General features: G+C 46.6%; 1 protein-coding gene across 4 annotated transcripts in view; it reads right to left on the bottom strand.

The window, feature by feature from the left end:
- Nucleotides 1–25,726, bottom strand: part of CNOT6 (CCR4-NOT transcription complex subunit 6) — a 355,968-nt gene that overhangs the window by 152,773 nt on the left and 177,469 nt on the right. For all 4 annotated transcript variants that reach the window (XM_085617934.1, XM_085617932.1, XM_085617935.1 and 1 more), the window contains exons 7-9: nucleotides 23,880–24,037; nucleotides 7,825–7,979; nucleotides 6,805–6,959 (exon numbers count right to left, since the gene is read on the bottom strand). In XM_085617934.1, coding sequence (XP_085474060.1) covers nucleotides 6,805–6,959; nucleotides 7,825–7,979; nucleotides 23,880–24,037 — 468 coding nt within the window. The remainder of the gene's footprint in view (nucleotides 1–6,804; nucleotides 6,960–7,824; nucleotides 7,980–23,879; nucleotides 24,038–25,726) is intronic.

Genomic DNA, 25,726 nt, shown 5'->3' with positions numbered 1-25,726 from the left:
AAGTGTGAGCAGTTGGCATTGCTATTAATAATGCAATACTAGCTATTGGCATTATAAATGATAATGGCATGACTTTGTGTTTGTTTTATAAAATAGATTAAAAAGGCATTGTCATGAACAATGGCAATATCTTAAAATTTAGCAAAAGCGAGAACTATTGCATTGCAAATGCTTGTACCATCCATGTATATGACATGTAATGCCTCCTAGAATTGCTTGCTGTATTTTGTTGCCTCGTGTCATGTTTTCCACAACAAGCAATATGGCTAGTGAGAGGTTTTCAAAGGGAAACATCTCCCCCCCCCCCTTCATCTCACTTCCTGTCAGTCAGATCAAAGCAGCCTGCCATTGGAATGCCTGATTCCCTCCTCCCGTTGCGGAAGATCCTGGCGCAGCCATTTGCCTGGGGACACAGAAAGAGGTCTTTCCTCGCTCCTAATTAACGGAGTAATTATCACATTACTGAGATAACAAAGAGCCTGGGCTTTTGTTGAATCTTTCCCAGATCTAGCAGGCTTTTTTAGGCAGAGAAAGACAATATGCAACCTAAAGTGGCGCTGGATAAATATAAAATAGGCGGCCAGTGGTGGATATGGAGCCAGTCATGCTGCAAGGACATTACTTTGGAAGGGTTGAAGACAATTTGCAAATGTTTGGAGAAACATGGATTACTTTTCAACGAACCGAGGTCTTAGATGAATAGAGCCTTCATGGGAGTTAGGTTCTAAGTGGATGTGAACAGTAGTCCAGGTGTAGATTAGGTAAAATGGTTTATTGAGTAGTTATGGTGAAGAACCCCACCAGGAGCAGCCTCCCTGCTGCTCAGTCCAACTTTCAACTGACTCTCACAGACATCCAACACTCCATGCACCAACATTCCACACCACACCTACACTGGTCGAGCAGAAGGTATAACATCTCCCTTCTTTACAGGAAACACAAACATTGTGACTGCCCATTGAATATCTCACAATTACACAAGAGGAAAGCAACATATCAGACGCAATCAATAAAAGAATGAAAATTAAGCGAATGACAGATGGACATATCACTATCTGATAAAGAATGCATGGAAACAAATTAGATGCAATGCATAAGAGACCATGCATGTAAAATCACTGAAAAAAAGATACAAACATAAGAGACTTACACATATAAAAGCACTAAATCATAAAGGAGACACTATCACATCTCTCCCCTTTCAATACAACAATAGACAACACCGCAATCTACACCGCCTCACATCCCAGATGCCACATAACACACCAGTAGGCCAGACTAGCATGAAATACAGCCAAATGAAAACAAACACTAAAGCGGTACAGCAGAGAACACAAAGAGCTGAAAAAATAAAATAACAGGCGACCTACACTCTCACAGTCACCCCCGCACTAACATCACTATTTCAAAACATAAAGCAAAATGGCGGCTTCATAAATGCACATTGCGATATAGTTCTCTGGCATTCGCAATATTGTTTTATCTCTTTATGAGTTTGCGATAGACTCATCTGGTATTCGCAATGTGGGTGTTTTTATTTATTGCCTTTATATGCATGGGTTTTTAGGTTTATGATATATTATATATTCTTTACTCTAATATGTTTCCATGCATGCCTTTTTGTTCTTCATCAGTTTGCGTTATTTCATTCGGTCATTCGCATTATTGCTTTGTTATGTAAAAAGGGGAGATGTGTTATACCTGCTGCTCAGCCAGTATGAGTGTACCTTGTGGAATGTTGGTGCAAGGTGATGCTTTGGAATGTTTGGTGTCTGTGAGTGTCAGTTGGAGTAAGGGCTGGGGCTCTTCATTGAAGCTACTTAATAAACCATTTTATCTTAATCTACACCTCGGTACTGGACATCTTTATTACTTCATTGGTCAATAAATCACTGGATGCACATTGATAACTAATATCAAGCAGAGAATGTGGTCTAAGGCTAGAGTGGTCAACCTCGAAGCCGGGGAACCGGGTTGAAGTCCCGGCAGGGACGCTTATCCTGTGAGTCTGGGCAAATCACTTAATCTCCCCGTGCCTAACCAAATGAATGTAATCGTCTGCAACGCAACTAGTACTCATGTAAAGCGCTCTGCTACCTCCGGGTCAAATTCACGCGTTATAAAACTCCAAAATAAAAAATATATATATCTATACTTGTGATCATTGATTATGCTTATTGTTACTTTGGTAGGTTTCTGAAGTAATGACTGGGACAAGGACATGTGATGGTAAGGTAATGGCCTGATTAATTACCAGCAATATTCATCGCTCTGAGTCTCATCTGAGTCATTACAGCCCACTCTCCCTCCCTTGACATTCATGGTCTTCATTTAGGATTGTTATGGTACGAGGATGCTGTGAAAGTAAGCTTTTTATGACACCCAGCTGTGTGGGTGGGATTTTATGTTTACCATATCCAGTTGGTTCCTGTCTCAGATAGGTGGGATAACCCCATAAGTAATAATTGGGACGAGTGGGGATTACGAGTAACATACAACTATATTTCCATAACTTGATTTCTGTGAACCGCTAAGGCCCCGGTGCCACTGAACCTGTTGCGCTATTAATGACTATGCCCCTGCATGATACTAAAAGCATTTAATTTGTTTCTGGACGAAAAATCGTGACAAGCTAAAAGTCACCCTGGTAGACAAGCCCATCCCAGTGAAAAGTTCTCTCGCAGAGACAGCCCTCGGAAGGAAAGGAGGGATGGACAAGGATCTGGTTGTTTGGAGTGGGCGGGGTAGTGCTGGGAAGAGGACGGTAACCACAATTGCCATAGGGATTTATGTAACTAAGGCAGTGCGGCGCAGCAGCTGCTTCCGGCGCTAACCACATGTAGTGCTAACGCGCAGTGCACGCTCTCTGACGTCAGTGCTGTTGCGTGATGCTCCCCAGACCTCCAGCGCCATTTGAGACCCTGAGTAAAACCAGCTGGGAACACGACTTACAAGTTAGGTGGCGCCGGCGCCGCGTAGGGCCTGGTGCGAAAGGGACACTGCCAGCAAAACACCCTCAGGCTGGGAAGGACGTCAGAGACCCTCGCGGTCAATGGCCGGCAGAGAGGAGGGCACATGTGTTTAGGACTAGTTCCACAGCATACTAAAGGGACGATAAAGGAGTGTTCCGCATTTCCTAGAATAGGTGCCACATGCATGTTATTTTTTTTTTTTGGGGTGGGTGGTTTAGGAGCAAATAGCAGTTACGTCTTGGGATGGGTGGTGACGTATGAGCGCTCACCTGAGGGTTCGAGGGTGTCTTGGCGGGGAGTGAAGAAGCAGCAGCGCTTGCTGTCGGATCGGAGCAAGGGAAAAACAAGTTGAATACGACGAGTCGCCATTTTTAAAGTAAGATCGCGCGTGGTGCGCTGCAATAAAGAACTAAAAGCGCCCGCCATTGTTGAAGCCGGCGTCCCGAGTGCTGTGTGGGACAGGATGTAAAATAAGTGTACGGCATTGTCGAAGTTAAAGCGAGCATGGCTCACTGCAAATTAAAAAAAACAAAAAATCAAAAAAAGAAAAATCAAAAAAAAAAAAATCCGATAACTGAAAAAAAAACATTTGGGTGTGCTGTGCGGCCCGTCCCACGAGTGGGGGGTGTGGCTCCATTGTGAAAGTGCTGCAAATACCAAACAAGCCCGGCGGAGCGGGGCGCGCGCGCTTGGCGGGGGCGGGGGAGCGGATCCTTTGAAGTGCTCCCAAAAGCGGAGTGCATGGTGGCACGATGCGAGTGATTGTGCGCGTGCTGGCCATGCAATCCGCTTTTGGGAGCACTTTGAAAAGCCCTTTTACAATAGTCTCGCTTTGCGATCGCTTACGCGATAGCAAGGAGAGACCTAAAAAGGCAACAGCCAACAGCACCAAGGTCCCAGAGAAAAAGGGACCCTATGGCACATCACCCACACAGAACACGCAACTGGGGCAACTCGTTACAAGACCCCAGGAAAACAACGGAAGAACACTTCCCAAAACACAGACCGACGTAAAGGTCACTGAAGGGGTGGGGGGGGGGGGGGCGGAGGAGGAGGGCAAAGCCCCGCAAGAAACCTCTGAATGGCAGAATCCGCAGGGGCGTGGAACAATAGAGCGCCATCAGAGGGAAGGTCAACCAGCCATTCTCAGGGAATACACTAACCCGTAGCCGGGAAGTAGCCATGGTACGACCAAGCAACTCCGAAATGTCCAGAGCAGAGCGAAGAATAAATGCCGCCAGCTCCCGGCTATCCAACACATGGTGCCGCAGATCAACACAGGTACACTCCTGAGAAGCGGAAGCCATAAGGGACTCCGCCGAATCCCACAAGCAAGAAGTGGCTCTAACCAATACACAGTGTGTGTTAAGGGCCCGCAAAGCCGCACTGGAGGAGGCGAAGATATTGCGCCCCTAGGAATCTAACCAGCGGGCCTCCCGTGACGGGGGAGACAACACCGATGGCAGGGAGGGAAAGGCAGTCTGTAAAAGAGACTACTGCAAGCTAAGGCGGCCGTCCCCCAGCCCAACCGGAGGAAGGAAAGGCCAAGCCCGGGAAGGTGGATCGAGGAATGGGGAATGCAGCGACTCGTCTCCAGAGAAGATGAAACCAACAACCGCCGAACCTCTGGAGAAGAGGGGGCGTCTGAAGACAAATGGACGACCAGACAACTGCACGGCGCCGTAGAGTCCGCCACCGGCGTCCGGGCAAAGTCGACGAAGGGCACATCGGAATGAACTCTGCCACACCACGTGGCGCGGGAGACCGGGGCTGGGTCGGAGCCGGGGCGGCTAAGGAACGGCGCCGAAAAGGCGTTGACTCTCCCTCCAACGAGGCAGCAGCGTGTAGGAACGAGGGGGGCCCGGGGAACACGCCTCAACCCCGAGCCGGCCCCTGCGGCGCCGCCTCGGCGAAGGCCGCCGCCTGCCCAGAGGACCGAGAGGGACTCTAGGACACGCCCCGAGTCACGGCAACCTCTCGCGACACCACAGGGACCCCCGCGGGGGTTTGCGGCGAGGCAGAGGTGCCATGGTCCGAAGCAGGGAACCCTGAAGGGCCCAGACGGCACCACATCTTCAGAACCTGGAGCCGAACCGGTCGGCACCGGAGCCGCCAGGAGACGCTGCAGAAGTCCCCGCACGCAGCAAGGGATCCGCAGATGTCCCAGGTAGAGGGAAGAGCCAAAGAGGCCTGCAAGGCTGCTGCATAGGCCTCTATCTGGGCTCTGGTCGCCCCCGCGCCACCAACAGGCTGGGGACCGGGCCTCGGGGACAAACTGCGACACTTACTAACAGGTGAGCGACGCCCTTGCGGCCTGAGGAGAGGGATGATGCCGGAGACGGTGGGTCTTGATGCCTTCCATGGGGGACAGGCGCTGCGATGCCGCCGACCTGGACATGCATGCCGAAAGTAGTTTCATCTGGCGCTCCCACCGGGACTTCGGCTTCATTTGCTGACACGCCTTGCAGTCCGTGGAGTCGTGGTGCTCCCCCCCCTAACACCACATGCAGATGGGGTGAGTAGCCGCCGCAGACATCTGGCGCACGCAAGACTAGCACGTCTTGAAGCCCGAAGGCATTTGCACACTGTTCAAGAAAAAACGCTTAAAGCGGAAAAAGAAGGCCTGAAACAGATCCGCGTTGCATGCGGAAAAGAAAACTGACGTCAGCGCGCTGGGGTGGGGCTTATGTGACCTCGCTGACGTCACGGCTGTGGAAGACGTCGGGGCAGAGTTGTGTGGTACAATCCCTCCCCTGGCGTGCAGAGATGCTGGGCAAGAAAGTTTTCCGGGTCCAGTCTCACGCCTGGGGATAATTCAACGTTAAGGAATCTGCAGCTAGAGTCTCTATCAGATACACCACCACAATGGTGTCAATTCAGAGCACGGGAACACACGTCTGAGTCAGACAACAGAAACAAAATAATATTCAACAATGGAGCCGATGGCCATACAAATTCTAAGCAAGAGGTAGCATCACACTACCTCGTGACTTGAAAATAATTTTTGTAAGAAAAACAGTCTGCACACATCCAAGTCCAACAGCAGATGGCAGGAGAATGCACAGCATGTCTCTACAGCCACACATGCCTCGAATAAAAGGTTCTCTTGCGGCAGCTAATCAGATCGCTTGCACCTGCAGTACCAGCTTAGACACTGCAGATTTGAAATGAACGGTCAGAGAAACTTGCGAATTATTCCCCAGTCTCAAACAGCAGAGAAACAAAAGTGTTAACACTTTGAAGCCCACTCTGCAACTTTTCTAAATGACAATCTCTCAAAACCTCCGACTGGAGCTACATAAAACCAATGAAGGGACATGGAGTAAAGTACTACTTTCATGCCAAGTATGGTGTTGGATTCACTAGTTCAGGCTTCAGACGTCAGCAACACTTACTATGAGATTTAAAAATGGCACAACACCTTTTTTCAATCCCCTCCTTCTTAATTCTTTCCTTTGTGGATGGATCTTCACAAAAAAATTGCCATGCCCAAGCTTGCAATTTGCTGTGGATGGATCTGTATGAAATTTGGCAGTTAATAGTTATCAGTAAATCGAAGAATGCGCTTTCAATAGAAAGAGAACTTGAAATATAACTACGCAGTGGAAACCAATATTGTATGACAGATTTGTCTATATTTTACCAGAGGGGTGTTTCAAAAGCTTTTGGACTCAGCCTTCCAGAAGTGATGCGCTAATCACAGAACTCCTGTCTGGAAAAAGATAAATTATTAACTGTTTCACACAGGCCACAGTGGAGGATTCAGAAGAAAGTTTTTATGGTCTTTAACAAAAGGATGAATATTGATACATGTGCTGAAAAGAACACTTACAGGACATTTCCAGGAATTCCTTTCGTATTTCTAGCAATACTGCCACTCCAATGTTATCCTTTGTCATAACTCTGTTCAGCATAGCTTCAGACCCTTCAGAGTTTGCCATTGCTAATTGGTTGAATTCCACAGTGTGTTTCTGAATCAAAGTGAACCTGAAATAGAAAGGTTACACAAAAAGTCATGCATCAAGCTATGTAAGTGGATAGCATGAAACGCTAATTGGCCAAAACACAAGAAGTTTACCTCAAATATAACAGAAATAAAATACATTTGTACTTCAAAAAAATGTAAAATGGCTAATAACACAAAACTAAATTGGACAAATGCACAAGAGTCGCGTAAATAGAACATCTAGCGATACCATATCAAATAGGAGGCAATAAATGTAAACCTGTAAATACGTACTCTTATAAGTTGGTCCTTAGCCAAGAACTGAACAAGCTTTTTAAAGCAGTTATTCCCAACAAGAGCAATATAAGTGGTATAGCAGGAGCGTCCCTTTTCTTAAGAAAAGGGCCGATTGCCACACATTCTTCCTAAGGCACCCGCTGGCTGTGTGCCACAACCTTACATCTGAACATAATGTCCCTGGTATGCCAGAAGACCTGGAGTTGTAAACAGAGTACAAATGACGATGTAATTTGTGCAGCACACACATTAATCATTCAAAGGGAATGGTGCAGAGATTTATTCATTCTCTTTTTTTTTTAACCTTATGCAAGCTTGGAAAGAATACAGTCGATTTAGGAGAAAAGGAAACTACTAAATGCGTGGACTGAGAAAGCAATTGGAGCTTGTGAAACACGTGTTGTCAGAATACACAATAAATGTTGATTCACATTATTCGGAATGGAGTTCATCACATTTGTGCCCCTCAGTAATTTTCAAAATCCAACATTTTTTTAAAGGTATACCTGACAGGGAAAGTCGATATACGAAAAAAGTGCAGAAAGCAGGTCCAAATTTAGAATTTTTGGATTCAGTTTTGATTTTTGACAGTCACGTGCAAGAACTCACTTTTCGGTCTTGAAGAATATCGCACAACCATCAACATGCTTCTTTTCTTGCTCAGACATTGTTCGCGCTCTAGATTTTGGAGAGAAGAATCCATCATAACCATGTTCTTTTAATTCTAAAAGAAAAAAACTGTGGTACTGGTCCGTTTCAACCTCCTACAAAAGAATGCAAAGAGCAGAATATCAAATTAATTCTACAGTAAAAGGACAGTCTGGCAAAAACACAAAAAATAAACAGTTAAATAAGTTAGACTTGATAAAATTACCCAAGGACCATGTCATTTTTATACCAAGTATAGTTTCTGTTAAAATATTCTGTAGAGTCTCAACGAACAAGTTACTTACCTTCAGTAATGATACATCTGTAAGAGACAGATTAGTTTTGGATTCCTCACCTTAGAATTACCCCCAGGCGTCAGACTGGATCCGGATAATTTTTTCCTCAGCAGTACCTATGCGACTCGATAGGTGGCGTTGGTCGTCTCCGCGTTAGTCGTTGGCATCATGGTTGCTGAAATGTCGTCACGGTATCTACTTAGACACCGCATTCTTGCGCCGACGTCACTGCTTTACACAACATTCGATGCCAGAAGTGCAGAGCCATGCAAGACACTGACCACTGGTGCACGAAAACTAGGGCCCTGAAAGGGAGTCCCTTACCCTAGAAGTCAGTTCGCAGAACGAGGAGGACGGGTGGGGTGGTGAGGAATCCATAACTAATCCATGCCTCTTACAGATATATGGTTACTGAGGGTAAGTAACTTGTTCATCTGGAAGAGACAATTAGTTATGGATTCCCCAGCTTAGAATAGATACCCCAGCAATACCAAACCCGGTGGTGGGTCTGTGAACCAAGTTCACACCAGAAAGTCCTGGAGAACCAAACGGCCGAAGAAGCCGTCCCTCGGGACTTGGCCCTCCAGGAAGGAGTGTAGTGAAGCCCACGTAGCTGCCTGGCAGATGTCAAGGGGGACTCCACGTCCCAAAGCAGTAGAGGTCGCCGTCGCCCTGGTGGAATGGGCATGCAACCCAACTGGAGGTTCCTTTTTCCGCTAAGGAATAGCAGATTTTGATGCAAAGAACCACCCATCGGGAGATGGATTGTTTTTTTGCACGGCCCGACCTTTCTTGGCGCCCACACAACTGACAAAGAGGTGGTCATCCACCCGGGAAGGTTTTGTGCGATCCAGACGGTGGAGCCTCTCTTCCTCTTTAGAAGGATGTGGAGGTGGAAAGAAGGTGGGCAAAGTGATGGTCTGTCCTATATGGAAAGAGGTCACCACTTTGGGAAGGAAAGAAGGCCTAGTGCGGAGGACAACCTTGTCCGGATGAACAGCCAGGAAAGGAGGCTTAAAAAAAAAGGCCAGTAGCTCACTCACCCTGTGAGCAGAGGTGAGAGCAACCAGAAAGTCAGCTTTACGGGTTAAGAGTCGGAGAGGACAGTTATGGAGAGGCTCGAAAGGAGCACACACAAGATAAGTAAGAACCAGGTTCAAGTCCCACTGGGGCATCACGAAAGGAGTTGGAGAAAACAAATGAGTAATGCCCTTAAAGAAGTGATTGACAATGGGAGACTTAAAAAGAGAAGGCTGGTTAGGCAATCGGAGGAAGGCTGAAATGGCCGAAAGGTAGCCTTTGAGAGTGCCCAGAGCAGAGCCCTGCTGGGTCAAAGAAAGAATGAAGAGGAGAACCTCTGAAAGGGGGGCAGAAGGGGAATCCACAGCCTTTGCTGCACACCATGCCACAAACTTGTTCCATCTGCACGCATATACCGTTTTGGTGGAGGGACGCCAGGCTGCCAAGATAACATTACAGACTTCGGGAGGAAGGTCGAAAGCTGTCAACCGCCACCGCTCAATCTCCACGCAAGCAGGTGGAGGCTGGACAGGTTTGGGTGGAGGACCGTCTCCTGCTGCTGCGACAGAAGATCCTCCCGAAGAGGCAGTCTGATCAGAGGATCGATGGCCATGTGCAATAGCTCGGAAAACCAGACTCTTCGTGCCCAATCCGGAGCCACGAGGGTGACTTGGGCTCAGTGGCACTTGATCTTCAGCACTCTGGGTAGAAGTGGTGTAGGCGAAAACGCGTATAGAAGACTGCAACTCCACTCGCGACGAAAAGTGTCTCCTAGCGAGTGCCGCCTTCAAAATTCCAACGCGCAGAACTGCTGACATTGCGCATCCTCTTCAGTGGCGAATAGATCTAACCAAGGATCTCCCCACTGCTGAAACAGACCTTGCACCACCTCCGAGTGAGGACGCCATTAGTGATCCATCATGCACCTGCGGCTGAGTTTGTCTGCCCTGACGTTCAGAGAACCTGCCAGGTGTTGAACCACCAGGGATAAACCCTGTTTCAGCCATGTCCACATGGCTGTGGGGTTGTCCGTGAACACCTGCACTACTAGTTAGTGCAAGACGAATCGCCCGAAGCTCCAGAAGGTTGATGTGGAGTCTGGACTCCGCTGGAGACCACAGACATCTGATCTCCACCTCTCGCATGTGGCCGCCCCACCCAGCAGTGATGCATCCGTCACCACTGTGAACCCTGGTTGGGTAAGGGAGAGGGATCTGCCGTTGACCCAATCCTGGTTCGTTAGCCACGACTGCAAATGATGTGCAGTGCCTTCCAAGATCTGCACGCAATAGGAAAGATTCCCCTGATGCTGTGCCCACTGGAATTTCAGGTCCCACTGCAGAGCCCGCATATGCCACCTGTCATAGTCCACCAGTAGGATGCAGGAGGCCCAGTAGCCTCAGGGTCATTCGGACCGAAACCCGGCGGACAGATCGGAATCATAGCCCGAATATCCCGAACTCGCTGCTTGGGAGGATAAGCCCTAAACTGCGCTATGTCCAGAACCGCTCCGATGAAAAGGAGATTCTGAGAGGGAATCAGATGCGACTTCGGCACATTGATGGTGAACCCAAGCGAATGCAGGAGGTTGGCTGTAGGCTGGAGGTGGGAGACGACAGCCTGGGGCGAGCCCGCCTTCAACAGCCAGTCATCGAGATAGGGAAAGACTGGAACCCCTGATCTGCGCGGATGAGCTGCGACAACCGCCATCACTTTCGTTAACACCCGCGGGATGCTGGTAAGGCCAAAGGGGAGCACTGTAAACTGAAAGTGCTCGTGGGCTACCGTGAACTGCAGGTAACGCCAATGGGCCGGCAGGACAGGAATGTGAAAATAAAAAAAAATAAAAAAAGCAAAGCTACCATCCAGTCTCCAGGGTCGAGAGCAGGCAGAACCTGAGCCGGTGTCAACATCTTTAACTTCTCCTTCCAGAGGAAACGGTTGATGTCACTAAGATCCAAGATAGTATGCAGGCACTTGTCCTTCTTCAGCACCTGAAAGTAGTGGGACTAACAACCACGACCTACTTCTAGGGCAGAAACGCACTCAATGGCTCCCTTGGCCAAGCGAGCCGGAACTTTCGGTTGGAGAAGGGCCAGGTGATCCTCTGACATGTGATGGACTTGGAGGTGGCATGGATGGAGGGGTAGTATCGAAGGGGAGGGAGTAGCCCCTTTGGACTATCTGCAAAACCCACCTGTCCGACGGGATGCTAAGCCAGTGGGGGAGGTGATGGCGAATCCTGACGCCCACTGGCGAGTGATGGGCCTAAAAGGTCAGACTAGGAGGGTTTGGAGGCTGCTACAGAGGGGCAGCTAGTGGACTGGCCCACCAGCTGGCCCCCTGACCCATGGCAGTGCGATCCACGTCCCCGGCCGCCCAGAGGCTGGACAGCTTGCGCAGGTCTGTGGCCCTTGGTGGGACGTGGTGGGGCACCCCTTCCGTAGCCACGACAGGGGCAAAAAGCAGACTGCGCTGGATGGGAGGTGGAAGCGAGGCCCAAGGATCTGGCCGTAGCCCTGGAATCCTTAAAGCGCTCGAGCGCATGGTCTGCCTTGTCGTCAAACAGGCGACGGCCATCAAAGGGCATGTCCAAAAGGGTTGCTAGGAAATCCCCCGGAAAGCCAGTGGACCTCAACCAGGCGTAGAGTCTCAGTGCTACTGACATGGAAATCGTCCTGCCCAGTGAGTCGGCGGTGTCCAGCACACACCGGATGGTAAACTTCGCTGCGTTTCTCCCTTCGGCAACAGCATGGGAGAGCACGGCCCGGGCCTCCGCAGGGCACTGTGACAGCATCTGAGCAACCGTGTCCCAAACCGAGTGGAAGTAACAGCCCAGTGGACATGCGGTGTTCACCAACCGCAGTCCCAAGCTGGAGGAAGACAACATCATCTTCCCAAGGTGGTTCGGCTTCTTGGATTACCTATCAGGTGGTGCAATAGGGAATGCGCCTTTGGGCGTTGAGACTTGGACTAGCACGCTCTCAGGGGTAGGATGAGAAGAGAGGAAAATGGGGTCGCCCGAGGCCGGGCAGTGGCATCAGGTAATCATCCTCTTGAACGGTTCTCAACGGTTTCACTTCCTTCCTTCAAAACAGAACAAAGATTCAAGACCAATCAATCTTTATCCAAGCCCACTCCAGTCACTTTAGGAGTACCCCAAGGATCTTGCGTCTCCTCGACACTCTTCAATCTGTTTATGGTACCACTCATCGAGCTTCTCAACTCCTCAAATGTCCAATACCATATGTACGCAGATGAGAACTCTTCATTAAGATCCACTTACTTGAGTACATCAAGTCCCTCAACTCAAAGCTCCAAAAAACGCAGTCCTGGCTGGCAAAAAAAAAAAAAACACTTAAAACTAAACACCCTAAAAACAGAATTCCTCCTTATAGCACCCCCAGCCAAACAACCACCATCCGTGAGTGGATGAAGCACCTAACAGCACTCGACGGTCAACTGCTCATTATCGACTGCCAAATCGCTAGGAATAACTCTGGATAGTAAGCTAAATATGCAGAATCACATCAGCGCAGCAACTAAAGGAACACATTTTCAGATGAACACCTTGAGAAGACTGAAACCCTTCATACCCGCAAATGACTTTAAACAGGCAGTTCAAACTCTACTAATCCCCAGAGTGGAGTATTGGAGTGTCGCTCTCTGCGGCCTACCCAGATCAACGACAGCCCCTCTAAGAGAGTCAATCAACGCAGCCGCTAGACTCTCATAGGCTCCAAAAGAAACTGACATCTCCCCTGACCTATGTGCCCTTAACTGGCTACCTTTTGATGCCAGAATGCATTTGAAAATCGCCTGTATGACACAAGGCACTGCATTAAAAAACCCCGAGCTCCCTAGCATAGAAATTCGTACTATCGGGTGGTAACAGAACAACCAGGAGTTACTATAATCTTCTACTGAAACCACAACGATTTACCAAGAAGAAAACAAATAACCGTTCCTTCTCAGGATGGCCCCCAGGATTTGGAATGTCTTGCCCCCCAAAAACGAGACAGAACCCTCACACAGCATCTTTCAAAAAATAAGTGAAATCTATTCTCCTGGTCAAATTCAGTTGGACTATTACATACATTTGTGTAGATATTTGCTATGCGGTGATAGTTACCTCTGTTGGACTAATATAACATAGTATTTGTTATGTATATGTCCGTTACCTATATTTGTTGTAAAGCGCTCCGATACCCGCAAGGGTCTTGTTCGCGCTATACAAAACCTTCAAAATAAAATATATCAATAAATCCTAGCCACAGAAGCCAGTGTTCGGCTTGGACCAAATGCCCAAAAGAATGTCTGTGAGGGCCTCGTTGAACGGCAGCAGGGGCTCCGAAGAGGCCGCTGCCGGCTGAAGCACCTCAGTCAGGAGGTTAGTCCTGACTGCCCAGTTAGGAAGCTAGTAGTTTAGGGCCTCAGGTGCCCTACGCAGCACCACTGCATAAGATGCACTCTACTCCGTAGCCACGGTAGGGGGAGAAAGCATGCCAATGTCTGAGGAGGTGTCCAGACCGCTGGCGTCACCAAACTCCTCTCTCCAGTCCGGTTCCTCTAACTGGTCTGCAAGAGGGTCCACATGCACCTCCCAGACCTCCTCATCCTCTCCGGTTGGCCATTCAGGGTGGTAGGAAACATCAGGGGAGAACAGGGACAATCGGGCGGTGCAGGTCCAGATGTGGAGCGACATCGGTCCGGCTCAGTGTTCTCATCCAGGGGGAGGCAGGGGCCGACGCCGGCTGGGGACAACCCGCGTCGGAGGCGGCGGAGGTTTCGTCACTGGAATCGGCACCAGAGGAGGGGTCATGAGGTCAACCGGCAGCAATCCGGATCCAGAACCTGGATCCTTGGGGGCCCTGCAGCTACGGAGCTGCCGACATCGAAGGTCTAGAGCCCTCAAACGAGTCTGCGGTGCCAGAGGGCACACCAGCGGAGTCGAGCTGCCCAAGATGGAATGCAAGGCTTTGTAAAATCTTCGAAGCTGGGCAGGGGTCGCTCTGGCTCCCGGAAAGGGAGGGAAGGACGGAGTCGACCCAACAGGCTCCACGGGCAGAGCTGGACGACTACCTTCCAATAATCAAGTGTTTTTACTGCCAGTTTATATCTCGTTTCTCCTACTCTTCAGACCAGCATTTAAAACTCACTTATTTCAATTCCTGCTCTTACAGCCAGCACTACCACTACCAAAATACCACTAAAACGACAGCCAGTCTATAGTGCCTATCGACCTCCATTTGAACTGCTGTCATACTCCTCCTTGCTTTCTCTTTTGCTTTACACCTGCTAACATTCACTGCTGCCACTAACACCCCTCCCACCACCCTATGGATGCTCCTGTGCAAGGATCCTACAGACGCACATTTGTATAATATGTTGGTTCTTGCTATGTAACTTCTGTACTGTTGCTTCTAGTTTAGAATTTTTTTGAACAGGTGACTTCTTGCTGTATATGTAATCATCTGGCCTGGGCCTGAGCCCGTCAAAGTAACCTTGACCACATTGCCAAGGCTGGCATCTTTCTGAAGCGGCTAGAACAATTAAGTTGTGTGATACACACAAAGCCACACACCCTACCGTTGCTCCATCACACCTGCCAACTTCCAGTCATTCACACCCAGTCAGGCAAAGTGTTCTCTATGGAGTTCAGTGGGGGGTCTCAAAATCGTCAAGTTAGAGGTGAAGCTGCTATTGCCAGCTAAGACCGTCTGCTCTCTGGTTGAGCACAGACTACCAGAAGAAACGTCTTGACCAATGGTCCACTCGCACCAATTAGCAGCCATATCCTCTATGGAGCAAAAAGACAGACTGTTTGCTGTTGGACTCTACATAATATTATGCTGTCTTAGCTCATCTATGGCTTATAGAAATAGGGGAAAACTGCCCAAAAGGCCAAGGAGAATCCAATAAAAATGTGTCTCACCCCTGAGAATCTTGAATATACTTTTTTCCCCCGCAGGGAATTACAACACAGTTGTAACAACAACCGCGTTGTAACAACGCATTCCATTACCCCGCAAGTCGTAACAATGACTTGCGGAGGGGGGGTGGGGGGAGGGACTGGATGTTGGGATAGTATAATTTACTATTCTAACTCCAGTATGTGCAACAGTAGGGAAGGTACTGGATTTTAAATCCAACACCTTCTGCCCCCTCCGAAAGTCGTTGTTCCTACTTGTGGAGTAATGGTATGCGTTGTTGTAACAACCGCATTGTAATTCCCTGTTGTCAAAAGTATTTGTGGTAAAATGAGGTTTTAACTTGTTTATTGTCAATAGATTACTGCGGAACTATTGCATAAAACGACCGTGTTTATTGATTTCAAGTGAAAGCAAACTGTTTGGTCACCTTGCATTATATGTTTTTAATGTAATGACCTTTTATGCGCTTTTATGGTCTAGTGCCCGAAATAAAGATCTTGGACTCGAAAAAGACAGATTTGATCTAAAACAAGTTTATGCAAATGGACACACTCGATCTGCCCCACATGGAACAGATGTAAAGATTTTCTTGCAGTGAGCTCCACTTGCACTCTTGTTAATCTATTCTGATTACAATCTGTGGACAGGATAGCCCTACAAGTGCTACATCAAAAGTTGGTAAGCCTAGGTCCAGCATACCTGTGCTGGAATGAGTAGTGGATTGCTTGGGCTAGGCTTTCAAGTACAGCAACTGACCCCAATGCTTTGCCAAATATGACTGCAGTAGGGACGTGTGGGGTTTAGATAAAGTACTACTCAAATGCAAGAAGCTTGTAATTTTCAAAGTCTCTAGATCCTGAACGTTGATGTGCCAATTTAAAGTTTCGCCTACACAGTTTAGTTGAAGAAAAAAAAAACGTATAGTTTAACTGTCGGTGTAGTTTTGCAGCTTGAAGACTTTTCTGGATGTCGACATACCACCATTTGGTGTCCTTCTGCGACGTAGACGTGCTTCCTCAAGAAGCTCCCACCTTTAGTCTCCATCTTCTGAATGTTTTTTTTCCTTTTTTTATTTTTTTCTTGGTTGCCTTTGTTTATTTCTCCTGTGTCATTTTCTTGGCGGAGGTGGGTGGGTTTGCTAGTGAGTTCAGAAAAGTCTTCAAGCTGCAAAACTACACCGACAGGTAAGAAACTATACGTTTTGCAGCGTGAATCTTTTCTGGATTCACTATTCTGTGCATAGACTTTGTAGCGGTTTGCTAGTCCAGTGGTGGCTGGGTGGAAGATGAACACTGGTTTGTGAATATATGTTATAAGATCTTCTGTCCCACTTGTGCTTCCTTGTTCATCTGAATGTCCACACAGTAGTGCTTTGTGAACGTGTGCACTGAAGACCATGTTGCTGCTTGGCAAATGTCCTGAATTGGTGTGTTTACTAGGAAAGCCACTGTTGCTCCTTTTTTCCTTGTTGAGTGAGCGTGCAGTGCTCCTTGCAAGTTTTGACCTGACTGTTGTGGCACAACTGTATGGGTTGTGCGATCCATCTTGCAATGGTATTCTTTGTGACTAGTCGTCCCAGAAAATGGTTTGCAAACGAAACAAAGAATTTCTTTGTTTTCCTGCATTCCTTTGTTCTCTCAATGTAGTACATGACAAACCCCTGGCGCCCAGGGTGTGCAATGCTCTTGCTGCTTGTGTCATTGGGTTTTGGGAAAAGCTTGGTATTTGTCAAGTCAAGTCAAATGGTCTTTATCCGGATAAAATATCCATAAAAGTACAGTTCATCACCACCAAAAAGATATAAAATACAACATAAAACAATGATAAAAACAAGGTCATTTCCATAGTATTAAATGCAGGTATGGGCAAAAAGTGCAGGGGTGACAAGTAAAGTGTGAATATATTCAATGTGGGTGACATGTAAACATCAACAACTGTCATTTTGTGCAAGCAGCAATCGGAAGCATAAGATGAAAATATCAATGCAAGTTATCACCTCAAGATTAAAATGATTAAAACTTGTCCAGACATATAGTCAAGGTCAGGGAAATTTGTGCAAACTGACAATTAAGTGTAAACAGTTTCAATAGATATACTAGGCATATAACAGCCTGACGATGGCCATAAGTAAACAAGGACAACAGAGGAAGACAGTCTATATAGTAACCATCGTATTCCGTGAGCGTATCGCAGAATGCAAAAATGAGCTTGCTCTGATAATCATCGCGTCACTTCCTAGCCGTAATATTTCAGTGTATGCCATTTTATGGTCAATAATAGCATATGACCTGAAGTAAGGGATAAAATACTGTTTTGTATATCTGATATAAAAATTGCAAAAAAGCAAAAAGTGTAAAGTTGTTTGTTTTAAACCATTTCCGCAAGGGCAGGGCAGATGTTCAAGATTTTTATTAAAACCAAGTGGAAAGCAGAGAGAATATTTTATGCTCCCATCCCTAAGGCGAAAGAGAATGCTCCTGTTCCATCTTCCAATGTTCCTTTTCAGATATTCCTGTGGGGAGACTTTATTATAGATGGAAATATATCTGCTTATTGATGGTTTGGGAAACTCTGAGCGTTCCCTGTCCCTTCGGAATGAGTCATATAGTAGCTCTCTCACTGTCTTAATGTTCGTGCTCTCTGCGTTATGATGATGGAAAAAGGTGTGTTCTAAATCTACACTAGATAAACTTTCTTTTACAGCATTCAGCCATGGTATAGAGCAGCCCCTATCGCACTTAAGGCAATCACTGATTATTTCTTGTGTTAAAATTGCTGCCGGGTTTTGCCATATCTTCAGCCAGAATAAAGCTGGCCGGGATTTAATAAAATGCTCAACATAGTGCAGGTTTAACTCTTTGTGGCATATGTAGGTGGGTGAAGATATTTGTGCCCCCAAGACCTTCCTGCAAAATCTGTTTTCTTCTGTTTGGATGCCGCTACTTTTGGTGTACCCCCACACCTCAGCACCATAAGTTGCGGTAGGTAGACATTGGGATTTATAAATTTGTATTTGTATCGCTTGGTTAATATGGAACTTAGAAACCACCTTTGGTATAAAATGTGTATCTGTTCTCATGACGATTCTGTCATTGTGTATTTAGAAGTAGGGCTTTTGTAGCGTTAGAGCCTGCAATTCACTTACTCTACGTAGTGATGTTATTGCCACTAAAAATGCTGTCTTTAGCGTGAGCATGTGTAAAGTTGCCTTGTGTATTGGCTCGAATGGCGCCTTCATCAATTGAGCGAGTACCACGTTGAGGTTCCATGTGGGTGGTGGCATCCTCTTTGTAGGTGCTATCCTCTTTCCTCCTTCAAGGAATCTTTTGACCACCTGTGATGTGAAGAAACTCTTTCCCGTTTCTCCTCTCGTGTAAGCTACGATTGCTTTATAGATGCGTACCTTAGTTTCTCCTGTAGCAAATATGTCAAATATTTTAGTACTGTTGAATCCCTTTTGATCTTCCTTGAAAGTTTTGCCCAATGGAACCAAAATGAAAAAAGTTTCAATTTTGCTCCTTGTTGTAGGCCTTCTTGCCTCGGAGTACTGCCATTGTGCTCTCTGGTAGTTTGAAGTGAGAAAATTCTTAAGTCCCCAGAAGCCACGCCGCCAGGCTTAGGCTTTCTGGTTCTGGGTGTAGCACCCTTCAGTTTTGCAGAGTTAGAAGGTCCTTCCTGTTGGGGAGTTTGTGTGTTGTGCCTTGTGACATTTCCATTATCAGTGAGAACCAGGTTTGTCTGGCCCACTGTGGTGCTCTGAGGATTAGTGTCATGCAGCTGGTCTTGCACTTGTTGAGTACCTTGTGTAGCAGTGGTATCGGGGGGAAAGCGTAAACAAATGTCCCTGACCAGTCTATCCATAGTGCATTCCCTAGGGACTGTGTGTATGGTGGTCTGGATGGGCAGTGTTGGCATTTTGCATTTTTGGGTGTTGCAAATAGGTCGATTTGCAGAGTCCCCCATTTCTTGAAGATTGAGAATTTCTGGTTGATCTATCTCCCATTCGTGGGATGCTGATGTTTGTCTGCTCAGTCTGTCTGCCTCTACATTGTCCTTCCCTGGAAGATGGATTGCTAATAGGTCTATATTCCTTGGGATAGCCCATCTCCATAGCGCCTGGGCTAGGGTCGACTGTGTTACTGATTGTGTTCCTCCTAGTTTGTTGATGTAAAACATTGTGGTTGTATTGTCTGTTTGGCTCAACACCCTCTTTCCGTAAAGCTCCTTCTGAAAGATCTTTAAGGTTAGGAACACAGTCTTTAACTCTAGGAAGTGGATGTGTTTTATTGCATCCTGCTGGGTCCATAGACCCCTCACTTTGACTTTGTTCATGTGGGCTCCCCACCCTAGTTGGGAAGCGTCTGTTGTAATGGTCACTGTTGGAGTTGGTTGTGTAAAAGGTCTCCCCTGTGTTATGTTCTTCCTGTTCCACCATGTCATCTCCTGAATAACTGTGTGAAAAACACTAGATCCTCCCAACTCCCTGTTGCCTGTGACCATCGTTGCTGAATCCATTCCTGGAATGCTCTCATGTGCAGTCGAATGTTTGGGACTAGATGAATGCATGAAGCCATCCTTCCTAGTAGTTTCCCCACTGTCCTCACGGTCAGAGCTTGCCCCTTGCGGTAAAGCGGAGTCTCCTTCAGAATTGCTACTGTTCTCTACGAGCTTGGGAACACCGTCCCTACTCTTGTGTTCATTTCTGCCTCTAAGAAGATCTTCACTTGCTCTGGTGTTATGGATGATTTTTCCCAATGTATTGAGAAACTGAGTTCAAACAAGGTCTTTGTGACCCTTTCTATGTGCTGCTTGCAAAGGTTGTATGCGCTTGCCCTTACTAACCAGTCGTCTAGGTATAGGTAAACGTGTATTCCCTGCCTTCTTAGGTGGGCTGCTACTGCTGCTAGACATTTTGTGAACACTCTTGGTGCGGACTAGAGTCTGAACGGTAGCACCGTGAATTGGTAGTGCACCTTGTTGATTACGAATCTGAGTAGTTTCTTAGGTCTGTTGTTCATGGGGATGTGCAAGTAAGTGTCCTTTAGGTCTATAGTTGCCATGTAGTCTCCAACCTGTATCTGAGGTATCACCTCTTGTAAGGATGTCATCTTGAATTTTAGTTTTTACGAACTTTTTTTAGGAACCTTAAGTCTAGTGTAAGTCTTAATGTTCCATCTACCTTTTGTATGAGGAAGTATGTACAGTACACCCCCTTGTTCCTTTCCTTGTAAGGCACCCGCTCTATGGCCGCCTTGTGTAGACAGTTTTCTCTTTGAATGAACTTTGTTCTTTTGTCTTTTGCATGTAGGTTGTTTTGCCAGTTCAATGCAGTATCCGTATTGAAATACGTTTAATATCCATTTGTCGGATGTCATCCTCTTCCACTTGTGGAAGAAGTTTCCTATTCTGCCTCCCACTGGAATTGCATGTTGGAGGTGCTCCTTGTTGTTTGTCACTTGATGTTTTTGAATGTTTCTAGGTTGTTGCGCTCTCTGATCTTTTTAGAGTGCACGCCTAAGTAGAAGTACAGTCACTTGGAGGTGGGCTGCTGTCCCCCTCTCAGTTGTTGGCTTCTACCTCGAGTGCGCCCTCAAAAGGATTGCCTCCCCTGTTGGTATTGCCAACCTTGCTGTTGTTGACCCTGGTTCCCTCCTTGGTAACCTTGTTGAAAGGTCTGGTGTGAGTTTGCTGGCTGGTGGTTAACCCTGCCTGTTGGTATCCGCGATGGTGTGCCCCTACGCATGCCTCTGAACTGTAGACCCCCATGGACCTTGCCATTTCATTTTCCTTCAGCTGATTTAGCTTGTTGTCCACAGCTGTTCCGGACAGTTGTTCTCCATTGAACGGAGTGTTCAAGAGGTTACTTTGAACCTCTGGTTTGAACCCTGAGATTCGTAGCCAGGTGTGTCTTCTTTCCGTAACTCCGAACATCATTTCCTGCTTGCTGTCTCCACAGCATCCAAGGCTGATTTTAAACATGCATTGGCCATGTTCTTCCCTTCTTCCAACAAGTGGCCTGCCCTTCTCTGTAACTGAACTGGCAGATTTTTGAGCAGTTCGCCTACCTCCTCCCAGTGCTGGTATGCATGCCTATTAATCAAGGCATTAGAGTTGGCTATGCGCCACTGAATCGCGGCACTTCGTTCCATTTTCCTTCCTGTGAGATCCATTCTTTTGCTCTTTGTCTGGTGGCGGGCCCATATTAGTGGGTACATTAACCCTCTTTCCGGCTGTGGAAGCTATTATTGAGTCAGCAGGCACTAAACCCCTGATGTACAATGGGTCCTTGGGAGGAGTGCTTGTATTTTTTCCCTCCCCTTGGTGTTACTGCCTTGCATGTGGCAGGTTCCTTGAAGGCTTCTTTTCCTTGGTCCAGCACACTTGGGATCATGGGCAGGAATTGGCTTTTTGTTTGTGTGGGCAGAAAGGTTTCTAGGAGAAAGCAGGACTGTGGCTTCTCCTCCTCTAGCTGTACTCCATAGGTGTCAGCAGCCTTTTTTATAACCTGATTGTACATCCAGATGTCGTCGGGGGTGAGGGCCTCGAAGGGTATGCATCTACCCCTTCTTCTGGCGAGTCAGCGTCGAGATCTTGCCACTGGGTGTCTTGCGTTTGCGAGGTCGCCGAACCATGATAGGTTTGGTGCTCATCCTCTCCCTTGGCTTCGAAGTAGTATTCTTCGTCCTCCTCTTTGTCAGCCGGTTCTGGGGTTGTAGGAACCTGTAGTTCCTAGAGGTCTCTTTTGGGAAGTGTCGAGATTTTCTGCAGGACCTTGAATTGCTTCATTGTGTTGTCGAAATCTTTCTTGCGCTGCAAGATGCTTGCCATTTCGGCTTCAAGACTTCTCCTTTTCTTCCCAAGCTCTGACGCTTGTGTTTCAGCATAGAGATCTTCTGGCTTGCTCTTGGCGCTTGACGACGTTTAAGTGGAAGTTTGCTTCACCCTCTCTTTTTTTTTTTTACGACGAGGAGTCTTTCTTGTGACTGCTCTTCGACGACTTAGTCTTATCAAGGGTTTTCGCCGTCAGAGTCCTTGTCAAAGGAACTGACAGACTGTTTGTCCTTAGACAAGCTTGAGGTCATTGAAATTTGACGCCGGTGCTGTTTTTGGGGACTTAAGAGTCACACCTTCGGGGCTCGGTTCACTGTCTCGGGGTTGCTGTCTCTTACCTCCTTCGGAACTCTTTTTTTGACATAGAAGGCCTGGACGTGCGAGTCCTTGTCGCCCTCTTCGGCGACGTGGTCCTCTTCCTCGCTGGAGAGGCCCAGGTCTCAAAGCGATGGTGGTGGTCCTTGACCCTGCATGTTGTAATTCGCCCTCCTATACCTTTCCCTCACCCTCAAGGTCTCCGGGGTGAACGCCGAGCACACGTTGCAGTTTTCGGAGCAGTGGTCGAGCGGCAGGCAAAGGTTACAGACTGTGCTGGTCCTTCTGTGCGTACTTGTGGTGGCAATTGTTGCAGAACTTGAACGGTGTTTAGTCCATTACAGCGCCCAGGGAGCACCCTGCGTGCACAATCTCTGTTGGACGTCGAAGTTTTGGTGTTTTATCCTCTTCTCTGCGTCCCGGTTCGCATGACGGTGTGCCGAAAGTGGATTTCCTGATCTTCCAGTCAATTTTCGTGGATTCTTCTCTCCAAAGTTCTGGAGCTCCTCCCGTCTCGATCCAGACCAAACGGCGGAAAAAAAGAATCTGAAGATGGCGACCAAAGGTGGAAGCTTCCGGCGGTAGCACGTGGACATCACAGAAGGACACCAAATGGTGGTATGTCGACGCCCACCAGGCCACAGAAAAAAAAGAAGAAAAAAAAACAGAAGAAAGACTACAATTCCAGACCCGACCACTAGATGACGGAATAATGCACAGATCAGGAACCTTGTCATAAATGCAGATTACTATTAATACTGGAGTCCACTTCAGTACTTTTGAAGATGATCAGCTCTCACACTACTGAGCAAAAATACAGCTCAATTATACATGTTTTGGTAGACCGTAGTCCAACCAAAGTTTCTGATATGTCCTGATGCTTAAATAAAAATATGGTAACAAGTTCTTGGTGCAGTCACATACGCAGAGAAAATCATTGGTCACCATTAAGAATCTTGCCCATAAGAAGATGCACGATTTTCCCAGTCAAGAGAATCTTCTGCTGAAGCAAATTCATAACCAATATCCCATTTTATGACGGATTAACTCTCAGCTTGCATGCCCTGCAGTCTTCAGAGATCAGGAGAACTACATTGCTCTAGAAGTAGAAAAACCATTGTTGAATACTGAATTTGACACTTGCAATTGCTCTTCTGATACTATTTGTGGGCCACTACAATTAAGGAACCTATCTGCCATTCACAAATGTTTGGTCCAGAGTTTGATAAGTGTTGCACATTATTCTGTTGCAGTTTTAAAACAAAAGTATAATCTAGGTCAGAAGTGACCCGAAGTGTCCCTACTTAGTTTATTGATAGAACATTAACATGATGCGCTTAAGCAACTCAGTGTTTGCATTTCCGTGTACAAGAGGACGATTACGGCTCGTCACTTCCCCAGGTTTCTACGCTCACCATGTGAGAGTACCAACATTTTTATAGTATGCAAAGCTGATCGACTAAGAGGGTGATGTAGCTTTGTGCAGCAATTTAAATATACAGACACTCAGTAATAGGTCCTTTTTTGACAGGCAAAAAACTGAATATACGAATACAGAGGATATTTACTGTATCTTGGAAATTAAATTTACTACTAAAAATATACAACATATATTTCTTACTTGCAGACTTAAGATATCCGCATTGCAGCTCATTATTTCTTGCATTATCGATTTCTTCCTGTAATCCCAGTTTAAAGCCCATGATGGACAGTATCCATATAACTGCCGAGTTGCATATTTATCACACAAAACGTTGTAACACATGACTGAAAACAGGGCTGCAAAACAAAGTAAAGGTTATACATTATAGTCACTTCAGTACCACTAGATCAACAGCCCTCATTGAGGTTACTAACAGGGTATGCTTCCCAGCAGAGGAGCAGAGTACTTTTCATAGCAAAAAGAAAAAAGTTTCAGAAGCTAGAGAGCAAAACCAGTCCTGTTCAGATACACTGTATGCCCACATTGCTTACCAGCCAATAGATGTCCTAACTGCAATCTTTCACAAAGATCAACAGAGAAGTGGAAAGCAAAGGAGAGGGAATGGTCATAAAGAAACGGGATCTAATAGGCAAAAGTAAACATTGTGAGTAGTTAGCACCTAATCCAACGTCCACAGTCTTGATTCTTCTGTTCTTATAAAAATATTACAAATAGAAAACTATGGGGTGGAGATGAGGCGAGGGGGAAGTGGTTATTAAGATAATACACAAATCTGTTGTTCAGTCAAAGAGAGGAGTCTTCATGGCCAGACCCATTGCTGGTTTAGAACAGATATACATCATCTAATGTTTACATAAAACATTATGCATTGTTTAAGTAGCTGCCTTAAAGTAACATCTGAAGATGGTGGTCATTTGAAACCACTAGACTATAATATGGCAATAGCTGCTTAGGGACACAAATGCCTGGGCAGGTGGATGCCCACCCAAAGAAAAGCATTCTAGGAACAGGTAACCACCGGAAAGACACAGCAGGTATAAGCTTATCTTTCCTCCCTGGATGTATGGTACAATTATGCTCTTGCCCAATGCCCACCATCAGGGTACCACTGCTAGCATGCAAGATCGTAGGGTAGTAAATGCCTGCAATCTTAAGATAAAATATGGCAGTGGTGCGACTGTGTCGAGTCTTTATAAATCACCTCCCCGATTGCCCAACGAAAACAGGCTAGTTCTCTGATCACTCAATTCAGGAGCTGCCGAATACAGACCCACAACAGTTCGACACTTCTAACTGGATTCACAGTAACCCGTAACAAATTCTTAAAGCTATTTAATTTGAAGACTTCATGGCTTTTGGAAGAGGAAGCAGCACTCATCATAAAGAAGCAGCCCAAAGCGAAGATAATGATCTCTGAAAACATGGCATCTGGGGCCGGGAGCTTTTTTGCAGCTCAAAACAGGCGCAATCTGATATTTATGTATCCATAGTATACCAGAAAAGACAAATCTGCTCTACCAGGAAGGGAAAGTGAGCAGCTTTAACACATGGAGAAATGTAAATAGTCCAAAAGGGCTCAGCGGCAAGAGCGTTTTAATCATTTACTCATCCAGCAGGGTTAAAAATAGATCCACTTCCACTAATGTTTTGTACATGAAACACGGGGGACACGATCCGATATGGAGACAGAAACCTTAATCAGGATAAAACAACTAGAGAAACAACCTTGCAAGTGGAATGGACAAAAAGGGCTATTCACGCAACAGAAGGCTTAACGCCTGGGATCTTATTGGTATGTCCAATCAAGGAGAGCATGTTCACATATTAAGCAATTAAGTAATTAGTGGACTACAGGAAGGACTTTCACTCAGACATGCCACACAGTCATTCACAGTTCAGTGATTAAAGATGAAACTTCAGTATAAGGGCTAAATGTAAAATGGAGTAAGGGTCTTCTATAAACATCACAATATAGAATTCGACAACGATACTCAACAAAAAGAGCACCAAGATGGAGGCAAGTA

The sequence above is a fragment of the Triturus cristatus genome, chromosome 7, assembly GCF_964204655.1.
Source record: "Triturus cristatus chromosome 7, aTriCri1.1, whole genome shotgun sequence".
NCBI lineage: Eukaryota > Metazoa > Chordata > Amphibia > Caudata > Salamandridae > Triturus > Triturus cristatus.
Note: the sequence above shows the minus strand (reverse complement) of the source record. Positions and strands in the feature narration are given on the sequence as shown.